The sequence below is a fragment of the Salvia miltiorrhiza genome, chromosome 4 (genome assembly GCF_028751815.1).
Source record: "Salvia miltiorrhiza cultivar Shanhuang (shh) chromosome 4, IMPLAD_Smil_shh, whole genome shotgun sequence".
Lineage (NCBI taxonomy): Eukaryota > Viridiplantae > Streptophyta > Magnoliopsida > Lamiales > Lamiaceae > Salvia > Salvia miltiorrhiza.
Genome location: NC_080390.1, coordinates 29,444,778 through 29,457,796, shown reverse-complemented (window position 1 = coordinate 29,457,796; position 13,019 = coordinate 29,444,778). Strand labels below are relative to the sequence as shown.

The window sequence follows — 13,019 nt, the reverse complement described above, 5'->3', positions numbered from 1 at the left end:
TTTATACACCATAGAGAAAGTGATTTAAAAAATGTACCTCCTACTGAATATGACCTCTCTATTCTATCAATATCCCAGCTTAAAACTGGACAAAAAGAAATTTATGAAGTCTGAAGTTGAGCTTGCAAAACGAAGAACAAATCGTACTAGACAAGCTCTGTGCAACGAGAAGTCTATGCCCGAATATGGTAGACTCGCATGTATGGCGTTCCAGAGTTTCTCATAAGAAAATCTGCAGCTGTTCCTGATTGATTTGAGTAAGCATCATCAACATTTTCTACTTTAAATCGACATTGGTCTTTGTTAAACGTCAATAATTTCATCTTCCATCACAAATGATCGCAGCCGCGACTAATCTCCCCAAAGAAAATACAACTCAACAAGTCGCATGAGAGTTGTTGATATATGCAAACCTGAAAATGTGTAGTGCAGAATTTACTCAACCTGCACCAGCAATTATTTCTCCATTCGGTTCACAACCTAAAAATAGACTGTCACAATTTCGACTAAGAATAATGAAACCGAATTGCAATTCAAGAATAAAAATAGCAAGACAGTGTTGATGTTTAGCCAACCTTCATGTAAGGACATGATGCATCCACCATAAGGAGTCCAACCATCCAAGAAGTCCCCTGCTTCACCCAATGATGAGCTCGATGTCTGGTTATCGACTCTGATGAGCCAGGAAAGGCTATTTGTAGCCTTTATAACATATGAAAATGCAGTTGTGCAACTAAAAGAAGAAAATAGACTAACAAAGTACATGGTGCAATGCAAAGTTAGTTAAGAACTTATGTTGGAATGTTTCATCAAGTGGGCCGCGTGTTTGCCACATAGCTTTTGTAGGAGGGAGTAGTAACATGTGACAGTCTGTAACACGTCTAGATATGTCTCATTATTCAACCAACTTTCTTCATGATCAAAGAAGATATTGCATACACTAGTAATGAGTCTCATTCTTGCTAATACAGGGAATAAGTAAATGAATTTGATATCTTAAATAACAAGAACAAGAATATTTGATAGTTTACCAGTGGAGTACCTATCATGAATTTGGTTATGTTAATGTCCACCTTGAAATTTCAGCATCTTCCTTAGTTAGCTACGCTGCTGCAGCCGAGCCAAATGCAACAAATTTATGGTGAATCTAACAATTGAAAAGCATTTCTTGATCCCCCATTCTATCTGTACCAGAGACGAACAAGCTGTCGTTGAATATATCAATGGAGCCAAAAGCATCAGTGCCCGGAGGGCACTCCAAGGCTGCTGCAAGAACCCGGTGGTGCACGCCATGGGAGTCCATCGAGTATCCATCTTTATGAGTATGGCCAGCCAGACAGACCTTCACACAATTGTAACGGTGTATCACTTCCATAACTTCCTCATAGTTCCACAGCAACGCAGCAAAAGACGTTGCAAGAGGCTCCAAAGGCAGATGGCAGCATATCACAACTTTCTGGTTCAACTTCATTGCATCTTGAAGGATGCGATCCAACCATTCCATCTGTTCTTCCCCGACTGCTCCATTGAACTGAACGAACCTTCTAGGCGGCCCAACAAGTCCCTCGGGGCTATTCTTATCTACGTTCGGATTCTTCTCTCTAAGAATGTCAATGGCTTTTATTCTGTTCGGATGATCATCGGGCCAGCCTATGGCACTGACATCATACCCATCAAGTACCACGAACCGGACTTCTGGCACCGGAGAAAAATCATAATACGCGTGTCCATCAATATTCAGCAAAGGAAGCAACTTTTCGCGAGGGAGATTGTAAAGACAGTGATTGCCTATCATGTGATATACATTGCCACTGAAGTTACTAAATTCATCGAGAACCTTCTTAGTGGCACTCAAAGATTGCTCTTTTGGGCAGAAGCCATCAATAATGTCCCCAAAATTAATAACAAATTTCACCTTCTTCTCGTTCCAACTCCGCACTGCTCTTTGCAGCACGAGGAGGCTGTGTCGGTAATAGCGCGGAACACCAAGAAACGAGCGGCCATCTGGAATATCAGCATACTGTACATCTGATATCACCCCAAAAGAAACAAGAGGCTGCTTCCCTTGTGCACTAACAATCACATTCCCATAATTCATTGAGGAGCAAAACTTTAAAACCCTAAAAGGGAGAAATAAGAGATTATAACCACACAAGTGGAATCTTCATTTCCATTAAAATTACACTACCACAAGAAAAGTTATGCAACTTAGTATCCCTATAGGCCAGTAAATTCAGTATCGAACAACTGAAGCAGCTGCAAGTACTAATTGAATTTACCAGCCCAAATTTTCGAATACAATTCTCTAAGCCATTTATGCAAATTCTTGCATCAAAGTAAACAGTCCCAGCCCCAATTTTCAAATTGCCTAGTAGTAAATTGAATTTCCCAAGCTCAAATTTCGAATTATTATCTTCAAATTCTCTGGAAGCATGATTTGTCAAAAAGCACATCTTTTTTATTTTGCTAACACTGCGTAAATGAAAAAACAGAGCCAGAAAACGGAGAATCATAATGCCCGCAAGAAACTTTAACGCATAGACGCGAAAGTCGGTACCTCTTTAGGGAATCTACTGCTCCAATCGTCTATCTCGAATGTGAGAGAAGAGAGAGAAGGCTCTATCCCTTTGACGCTTACCACAGGTTTGGTTAGTAAAAGTGATAGGCGGAGGCCTGTGTGCGCACGCCGCACGCTGTCCAAACGGTAAAAGATTAAGATGCACTATCCCGTATAACTGGTTTCTGAATAACATTATTTTAAAATATAAATGACACGATTTTTAAATGTGTTATTTCACATTTGTATGTTAAAGTAATGTCATTTGAAAATATTCAACTGTTATTTTCTGAATAAAGTAGTGTCATTTTGAAAACCAGTTACACATGAGTATTTGTGAAAAATTAATGCCTAAGGTCAAAAGTTTTAGATTCGAGTCCCTTGTGGCTTTTAATTTTTTTTATTTAATACTATTAATTTATCAAAAAAAAGTAATATACCTATATTTTTTTTATTGGGTTAAATTTTTTTATTTATAAAAATAATTAATTTTTTTTATTTATGAAAATAGGTCACTTATAATGGAACTACTCAAAATACAATATAGATTATTTTTAGTGGGACAGAGAGACTATTTTTAATGGGACAGAGGGAGTAATAAATAAAATGCCGCAACAATAGAATATGGACTAAAGATATTTTACTAAAAATAATTGGCAAAAATTGGATGTACGTTGCAATCATTCTAATTAAATTAAATTAAATTTATTAATTATTGGAAGTGCATTTAATTTTTCTCATTATTGATATTATGTAGACACTCGTCAAAATAATTTATGTACATTATGAGTGACAGTGCGAATGATTCGTTGTCTCCTATCGAGATTTATGAAAACTTATTGAGAAAATAATGGAAATATCATACCTTTGGTTTTGATGATCTCAAAACATTTAGATTTTCTTTTCTAAATTAGTATCTTTCTGAACTCAAGTGTTAGAGTTCATTTTCTAATTATACTGAAATTTGTCGAGGCAAAGACTAAAGTCTAAAGGACTGAAGAGTGAAAGACTGAAGACTGAAGTCTGAAGTCCAACTGAATCAAGACGGCTGAAACAATTGAAGGACTCTTACTGAAGCACCAATGTTAGGGAAACACTAGCGTACGCCATGTCAGTCAAATCATTTACTGATATTGAAGTTAAGTATCAGAAGGAACCTCGGACTGATACTCTTGATATAGACTGATACATGAGTTTAAGTATATCTCGCTCGGTTCAATCATAGCCACGTGGAAAGTAAGCTTCTGACTATCAGTACAACCCGCATTTAATGCAACGATATGCATAATCGTCCCTTAACATGCAGAGTTTCCCTTTCCGTGTTACTTTGTTCTGTAACACCATCTCCTATGAAAGCAAGGACGGTACCTAGTTTTAACTTTAGGAGAATGAAGACTGAGCACATGAGCAAGATTTCAAATATGAGTCAAACAGCAGAAAATGAAGAAGGATCTCCTCCAACGGATCTATTCTCCAGACGATGCCTATAAATAGAGCTCAAGGATCAACCTCAATATTCTTCACCGATTCAAACACATACGTTGAAGCTCTGTCGAAATCAAATCTCAGCCATTACTTTGCAAAAAGCTTGAATCGAAGAAGATAATAACCTTTGTTGTAATTACCAGTCTATCTGATATACCCACATTCTCTTAGTGTGTCTATGCAAATATTCCTTACATCCTTAGTCTATAATTGATTACTTGAGAGTCTGTTCTTAGTAATCTTAGTTGGAGATTCGAACCCTTTTCAAAAGAGTGAAAAAAGAGTTCGAGAAAGAGTTCGAGACATGTGTCTGGACTCTAGGTTGTTTAACACCCGTAAGCAAATAAGTTTGTTTTCTTAGCATTTGAAAGCTAAGAATGAGAAGTTCAACCCAGTGTGTTGGCACAGAAACGAGTGTTTCAGTTGTAAGGTTTGTTGTGCACCCGTAAGCACGAGCCGAATCGATTGTCAGTGTGATCTACTGACCGTGGACGTAGGAAAGTGTTTTCCGAACCACGTAAAAAATTCTTTGTGTTGTTTATTGTTTTTAGTATTTCTTTTCTATTATCTGTGCACAAACACTGACTGTACTGAAACTGTTAACTTTAAGGAGAAACCATAAAACTAACAAGTTGATGATTCACTAAAGGCTATTTAGTAAAATCGTTTCCGTTCAAGGGTTATTAGTCTAACTGACAAGTTTTAGGACAATCAGTAACATTTCTAACACTTCTCTGATTTCGAAAACTGATAAGATTGATCCTTTATCTGAACTTTAGTTTGTTGACCAGTTTCACAAACTGAAGTTACCCAACTGATTTATCATCAGTAGCAGTCTTAGCCCGATTCAAAACTGATCTTGCTTTTACACTGATCACCTTACATCAGCTTATTATCACTAGTATCAGTATAGATACTGACTTTTGTTTTTAAAGATAAAAATAGCCCGCTGGTGTATTCCCCCTCTCCCATACACCAGTTCAGTGACCCTCCGAGACTCAACAAAACATTTCTTGTGCGAAGTTGCGGCTTTTGGTAAGAATTTTGGGAGAGGATCCGTGCAAGATATCTAGCGTGTGCACATGAGATTAACATATTATCTTTCCTACTTTCTAAAACATATTATCTTTCTTTTAGTAGTACCTAATCATTTGATATGTTCTCTACATGGTCATATTTGCTTTGGTGCAAGATGGAAATATATCTAAGGTTTCTTAGAACAACCATATATATGTGGATAAAGAGTCTTGCAGGCTACCGTTTTTGGAGTCTTGTTTCTTTGTGTTCTCATAGATGTTTTGCGCTATTGAAAGATAGGTTACTCTTTTGTGTTCATATAGTCGAGTTGTAATCTATGCTGAGTTTGAAACTATAAGAGTAATTCTCTGTACTCTGTAAGGGTTGGATGGTGAGTGTTGGTACTCACGTTCAAGCAACGCATTGTTCATTCATTGCTAGCTCCCATTGTTGGCAAAGGTTTTAGAAGTCACATAGGCTTGAATAGTTTATTATTTTGTAAGTCTTTTGTTGCTTATCTTCAGTTAGTGGAAAGTTGCCCAGGACTAGGTCCCTTAGATGTAGGCGTGTTATCATCGAACTAGGTAACCATATTAGGGCTGCCGCCGGTTCCGGGCCCGAACCGGCGGTTCAGGTTCGAAAAATTCGTGAACCTGAACCGGCCCGCTTAAAATTTGAAGGGCCGGTTTTCGGACCCTGAACCGGCGGTTCCGGGCCGAAAACCGGCGGTTCTCGGGCTTTTCCTCTTTTTTTTTTTTTTTTTGAAAAATTTTGAAATTACTCAACTTAAATAATATTTTAATTTTAATCAAATGTAGGTTCTCTATTTATAGTGTACTACACATTGTAGAGAATCCTACATTTTTCAATGTGGGATAATTTCAACTTAATGTAGCTTCACTATTTATAGTGTACTACACATTGTAGATAATCCTACATTTTTCAATGTGGGATAATTTCAACTTAATGTAGCTTCCTATTTATAGTGTACTACACATTGTAAATAATCCTATATTTTTCAATGTGAGATCACTCAACTTAAATTATCTATAGCATATGTAGACTTTCATTCTTAATCATTCATTGGTCTTTTTAATTTGTCTAATGGCGTGAAGGTATAATGGTTACATTTTTTTATTTGAATTGGGAGATGGGGGAAAATGAATTCAAGGCCTCTTTATTAATATATCGAATTTTTATTCGAATGGATGTATCATGGCACACTTATTTAAAATAATGTGTTTTTTAGTAGATTTGACATAATTACTTTTACTAATTTTGAAACCCCTCTTCTCTCAATTGGACTAACATTAAATTATGGGAGAAAACCCATCAAATGAACCGTCAGGTATGGCTTTCAAAAAAATATTAGTAATCAAAATCAATTAATATTATTTTAGGCCCTCAATTAATGATTAATTAATTTTTCTATAGAGTGTTCATAAAAGGGAGTCAAGAATCAACGATGAAAAGTAACATAAAATTAATCAATTGACTCTCTATTACAAAAAATATATGTTTTCAAATGTTTGATATAAGTATATAACTAAGGCACATTATCAAAGGCATACATATGTCAATTGATGGTGCCAAGTATATTTCTAAGTTATAAGTTATAAGTTATATATTTATAAATTATAAGTTATAAGTTATAAGTTATAATATATTACATGAGAATTGAATTGAAATAAAATAAAGGAAAAATAATTAACAAATTGAGAACCAAAAATTCAAATGAATTCATAAAAATAGATATCTTTATTGAATTTATTCTACGTACCAAAAGAATATTACAAGGATACAAATTACATAACCTTTAAATTTGAATAAGTAAACTAACTAATACTAACTAATTGATCCCTAGACCTTATAAGTTATAAGTTACATATTTATAAGTTATATATTTAGAAGTTATAAGTTATTACATGAATATAAGTTATATATTTATAAGTTAGGTTAAGTGATCCCACATTGAAAAATGTAGGAATCTTTATAATGCGTAGTACATTATAGATAGTGAAGCTACATTATCCCACATTGAAAAATGCAGGATTCTCTACCATGTGTGGTACACTATAAATAGTGAAGCTACATTATCCCACATTGAAAAATGTAGGATTTTCTACCATGTGTAGTACACTATAAATAGTGAAACTACATTTAGTTAAAATTATTAGGATTTGAATATAAAATTTTAAAAAAAATAAAAAATTGGCCGGGCCCGGCGGTTCAGGGCCGAACCGGCGGGCCGGACCGGCGGTTCAGGGTTGGCAACCCTATGAACCTTAACCGGCCCGGATAACTGGCGGTTCGGCCCTGAACCGGCCCGTTGGTCAACTGTCCGGGCCGGAACCGTTGACCGGCGGGCCGGTTGAGGATCGAACCGCCGGTTTCGGTCGGCCCTTGGCAACACTAAACCATATTGTAATACCCCCACTATTTCCTCTAGTAATATTTTTATAATAAAAAAAGGGGTTGCATCAATAAGTTAAGATAAAGAAGTCAAGATTGTTAGTGATTTATTGTTAGAATTAGAGTTTCAGTTTCACTTTATGTAAATAGTATTTGAATCCGAAAATAGTCGGATTGCCCTATTCATATTTTAGCTATATTATTTTTATAATTTTATTCGGTTATTGTTTTGCTCGGGAATATGCTCTGAATTGGTGATAAGTGTTTATTTATTTATTTCATGAGTAAATAGTGAGTAATTTTCCTTTTATATTTTAATATCTCTTTGAGATTATTTGAATTATATTAAAATATTAGGAGATAGTATAAAATTGGGTTATTGGCTTCTAAATAGATGAACTTTAAGCCCATTTTGGTTTTTCCCATAAACTTTCAAAGTTGTCAAAAAATATATCAATTATTTGATTGTAGCAATTTTAACATGCCAATTTTGAATAATTAGAATCCAATCCATCCATTAACACAGGTGTTCACAAATTCCCCAAAAATAAAATTTCAAGACAGAAATACCCTGGTGAATTCTTTATTATTATAAATTCTCAGATAATGGCCCAACATGCTTCCGTATACACTTCAAAATAATCTTAACATAGACCAACATTATACCTTTAGCCGAAAGTTGCTTCTGGAGTCAGTCCTGTCGCGTATTACGGACCGTCCGCCACTCCCAAGCTCCGTCCAACCACGCATTCGCAAGAGATGGTTGCGACCCTCCTCCTTTAGCAGTACCTTTCGAATCACACAAAATCTATCACCCTGATTTTACGGATAAATACAACCACGCACTCGCAAGAGATGATTTCTTCTGGAAATTCTAAGGCTCAACATATAATACTTTGTCGGAAAATGAAATGAATGAAAATCTTTTCAAAACTCGGAAAGTTGGGCAAAACTAAGCGTTTATTGAGGAATTATAAAATACTTAATTTATTTCATAAAATCTCCTTGAGGGAGGAGACAAACTTGTTTTAGCTACTCATTAGTAGCTAATACTTGTATACATAAAATAAAAGAACTTAAACTAAAACTGAAAACTTTGAAAACAGAAATTTAAATTACAAAGATAATTTTCTAGAGAGAGAGTGTTGTGTCCCGTCCCCCCTTCTCTCCAGAGCTCGAGTTTATATAGAGGTCTGATGCCCTCTATAATTGCTTGGTGGTTGGCCTCAAATTCCTTTCATCGTGGCCAACTCCTTTAGATGGTAGAAGTCACCTACTTTTGTTAGCCATTATTGCCAACACCTTCTAGTGTCTTCACATGTGACTGGGGTCCCTTACTCCATTATCAGCTAGTTGTGTTGTGGTAGGGCCGGCTGCTTTTTCTCCACTCAGTATTGTCGAATGAGTGGTTTTCATGTAGTTTTGCCTTACTGTTTGTTAGGTTCGGGTGGTCTCGAATAGGTGTATGGGGGGGAATACACCTATAGGCTATTTTTATGACTATCTACCGACCTCAATCAGAGGGATCTCAGTCAGAGATAGAAACGAAACTTTGCATGCAAACAAGACACATGTTTTACCGAAATTAGTTTTGACCAACAGGGTTGACGACTGATACTGAAAGCTCTTCAGTAAAGAGTTATCAGTTAAGTCACTGGAACTTAACTGATCCACGTAAGGGCTTCAGTCGTGTTTGCAAAGATAGAGATGATATCACTCTTCCTTACTATCAGAGGATAGTTCAGTCAGATTGATATCATACGCAGCGGAAATTAAACTTAGTTTCGAATAGCCTCGGTGGAGCAGATAGTTGGATTAGGATTTCTCTTTGTTGTTAGTCAGTGTTCAGTTTTATCAATTGAAATAGCACAAGTATGAATGTAAAACTGAAAGCTGTAAATAACACAGAGACTTTTACGTGGTTCGGAAAAACTCTTTCCTACATCCACGGCTGGTTGATCAGACCAACAATCCACTCCGCAAGTGCTTGCCTGGTGCACTGCAAATCGTAAATTGAAGATAAACTCTCTTCAGCACCTACACACCTCGCGTAGGATTTCCCCACCTACACACCTCGCGTAGGATTTCAGCACCTACACAACTCGCGTAGGATTTCCCTGCTAAGCACACCTCGTGCTCAGACTTCCCTTTCAGAGTTCAGAGTACCTTCCTGAACTCCGAGTCACTCAAACACTCTTATGGGGGAGAGGTTTAAACGAGTGCCAACTATACTTAGAAAGAACAAGTTCTTTGAAGCAAGTTTGACCTTTGGCTTCTGGGTACTCAGATATATGCCTATGGTCTAACAGAATGTATGTAATCAGCAGTGACTGATTTTGGCTTTGGAATTCTCTTCTTCGATTCAAGCTTTGAGCGGTTTAAGCTTTAGGCTGAGTAGCTATTTCGGCAGAGCTTCAGCTTATGTCGTTGAATCGGTGAAGATTGAATTGATCCTCGAGCGCTATTTGTAGGAGAACTTTTGAATAGATCCGTTGGCGTAGATCGTCCTCAAGATTTCTTCCGTTGGAGAGCAATTCAAATTTGGGCTGAGGCTTCAATCTTCGAGGTTCCTTGTCTGTGTGGAAACGGCTCTCTTTGAAGGACATGAGATATGACATCTCTGAAAAGTAACCACCAGATAGGAATGACCTCTGCAGAGATAAGATATTGAGATATCTCTGCATTTAATGCGGCTGTACTTGAGCGTACGTGGCTTCCTCTGAACGTTGGAAGATCAGTCCTAGGAGGAATGTTCAACTGATACTTGACTTTAGTATCAGTCCATGGCGCGCATTAAATAATCAGTCTTCAACTGATTCTTCGACTGATACTTCAGTTGGTAACTCCAGTCTTCAGTCTTCGTTCTTCAGTCTTCAGTCTTCAGTCTTCGACACCGCAACTAAACTAGAAACGAACTCTAACACTTGAGTTCAAAACGATTCTAGTCTATTACAAATAAGTCCTATGATTTTTGGTATCATCAAAACAAGGGTTAGGATATTCCACAAGGTTCCCAACACTGTTGTTGCTAGTGAGGTGATTCGTCCTTTTGTTTCCACTCACTCTTATCGTCTTCTTTTTAGTGAGTGGATTTCCTTTTGCAAGTCACATGACTCCATTTTCTCTGTCGGGCATCTTACTTTTTTGGTGCCCGTGGTGCTCATCCACGTGGAGTCCTGTACTCCTCGTACTCGTCAGACCAGAACGTTTTTTAGTTAGGCTTCGGGAGGAAACCTTTTCCAAAATTCGGCTCCTTCTGCGTGGGACACTCCGCGCAGATATGCTCATTCCAATGGCCCAGGTGAGCCATATTACAAAATTTGCAGCGAGTTTCTTTGCTCCCCGCTATCTTGTTCTGCCACAGTGTTAGCCTTTTTTCTTCAAAGGCCTTCTCCGCAAAACTGGTGGTAGTTCCTGTCATAGTATTTAGCAAGAACAATCCTAGATTCGCATTCTGAGAGAACTTGAATCTGAACTTAACTTTGTCCATCTCGGTGAGACAGACCCATAGCCCCCATGCTCGCCATGTGGATATCTGGTCCTCTAGAATTATGGCGATGATTGAGACTTGATGATCCGGTGCCTTGATTCGGTTCAAGGCTTCAGTATCGGGTCTCCGAAGTTTTATAAAATGGAAAGCTTCATGGTTACCCTTCCCTGCTGGTTCTGGTGCTGCACTGAAGAAGTATAGCTCCAAAATATCTCCCCGATTGAGAGACTTGTTGTGCGTCCATGCTTCATAGACGGTCTCTTGGATCCACCTTGGTAGACCCTTGATTTCACTGAAAGTTAGGGAAATAGTATAAACCGAGGCTAAACGCCCCAAAATCATATCATTCATTGACTTCTTGTGGATTGGCTTCGGTAGTCATCCACACTCGAGGGTATTTGCCTCCAACATCAACTTGGCAGTATCCCGGATTAATGCTCCTAGTGTTGAGCTTCTCCCACCTTGACTGGTACAACTGCCAAACATGAGATACTTCAATAATGTTAGTATCAACCTTAGATTTGCCCGTCATTAGCCTAAGGTTGATCTCTCCCTCTTTTACCCCAGAGGTGGAGGGTTGACATATTGGTTCAGGAGGTGAATCTTTTTAGCAACATCTTTTCCTTGACAAGTAAAAACAGCGGTCATTTCTTGAACACCATTCTGACTGCATAAAACTCCTTCTCGTTGATGTGCCATTGCACAACCTCACTGTCGGAAAAGAGACCACTACAGTATCTGCATAGTTCTTCTCCATAAGGGGTGATCTTAGTGAGAACAGCCACCCACCAAAAATAACTTGCGTCGGTGTATATGACTAGTTCGTCCTTATCTTGTGGTATTGAAAGCTTTGAGAGATTTTTGCAAATCTCTTTTAGTTTCTTCATACCCTCGCGATGTTCCTCCTTCTAGATAAATGGAACATCTTTCTTTAGTAAGGGACTAAAGATTTTCCTATGTTCTGCAAGGTTCTTAATGAACATTCCTGCAAAATTAACAACTCCAAGAAAACTTTGGAGCTGCTTCTTCTCCTTGAGATCCTCTGGGAACTTCTGGACTTTTTCCACAATATGGTCTTGAAGAATTATCTCAGTCTCATCGATCTTGATTCCCAGAAACTCCATCTTCTGGGTTGCCACGACTGCCTTCATTTCAAACAGCACCAATCTTTTTTGTTGACAAACATCCACAAAGATCTCTAGATGCCTTACATGTTCATGAATGTTCTTTGATGCAATACGGATATCATCAATATAAACAAACATGAATGAAGAATAATCTTTAATACAATTATCTATTTTCCTTTGGAATATCTGGGGTGCATTGGCTAGCCCCATTGGCATGACATTCCAGACATAGTGTCCATGTGGAGTTGAGAAGGCTGTAAACTTCTTACTCCCTTCCTCCATGCGAATCTAGTAAAACCCTGATTTGCAATCGAACTTTGAGAATACATTTGCACTTCTAATGCAATTGATAAGGTGTTCTCTACTTGGGATGAAGTATCCGTCAAACTCAAGAATGTCATTAATTCATTTGTAATTAATAACCAATCTTGGTTTTCCTCTTTTGATCTCTCCATGATTTCTCACCCAGGACTGCTAAATGGCGAGTTTCCTGGTTCGATTAACAGTAAATCAAGATGTTTTTTTATTATGCTCCTCATATCCTGTTGATCTTTAGTATTCATCAGGATTGACCTGAAACTTACGAACTAATGCTCCTTTTCAGTTTTAACTTTCAATGTAGCTTTGAGTTGGTTCTTGTCCCACCATGCCAAAGGATCATAGTGATAACACTTCTGGATTCTCCTTTTGACGTCGGCTATGGACATCTGTTTATCTTCCCCAATATCTTTGTGTGATATTAAGAAAACTTTGAGGATCTGAGTTTCTTCCCTGGAGATATCAGGAAATCCCTCGGCTCTGCATTTGAGCAGAACATATCTGAACCTCCGTTGGTCCTTCATTTGTGGATGCTGAAGTCTGCCTTCATCGTCACCACGCTTGCTGCGAAAGCTGACTAGCATGGCTCGATTGAATGCCCCTTCAAATCGTT

General features: G+C 37.7%; 1 protein-coding gene across 1 annotated transcript; it reads right to left on the bottom strand.

Annotated features, from left to right (window-relative positions):
• Positions 1 to 868: 868 nt before the first annotated feature.
• Positions 869 to 2,673, bottom strand: LOC131019671 (manganese-dependent ADP-ribose/CDP-alcohol diphosphatase-like). The gene is made up of 2 exons (XM_057948260.1): positions 2,558 to 2,673; positions 869 to 2,120 (listed from the first exon to the last, which is right to left on the bottom strand). Exon 2 carries the CDS (start codon positions 2,096 to 2,098, stop codon positions 1,148 to 1,150), a length of 951 nt encoding a protein of 316 aa, XP_057804243.1. The 5' UTR covers positions 2,099 to 2,120; positions 2,558 to 2,673; the 3' UTR covers positions 869 to 1,147.
• Positions 2,674 to 13,019: the final 10,346 nt, after the last annotated feature.

Excerpts from the sequence above, each read along its gene's own strand:
- LOC131019671 (XM_057948260.1), bottom strand. The coding sequence starts at position 2,098 with ATGAATTATGGGAATGTGATTGTTAGTGCACAAGGGAAGCAGCCTCTT.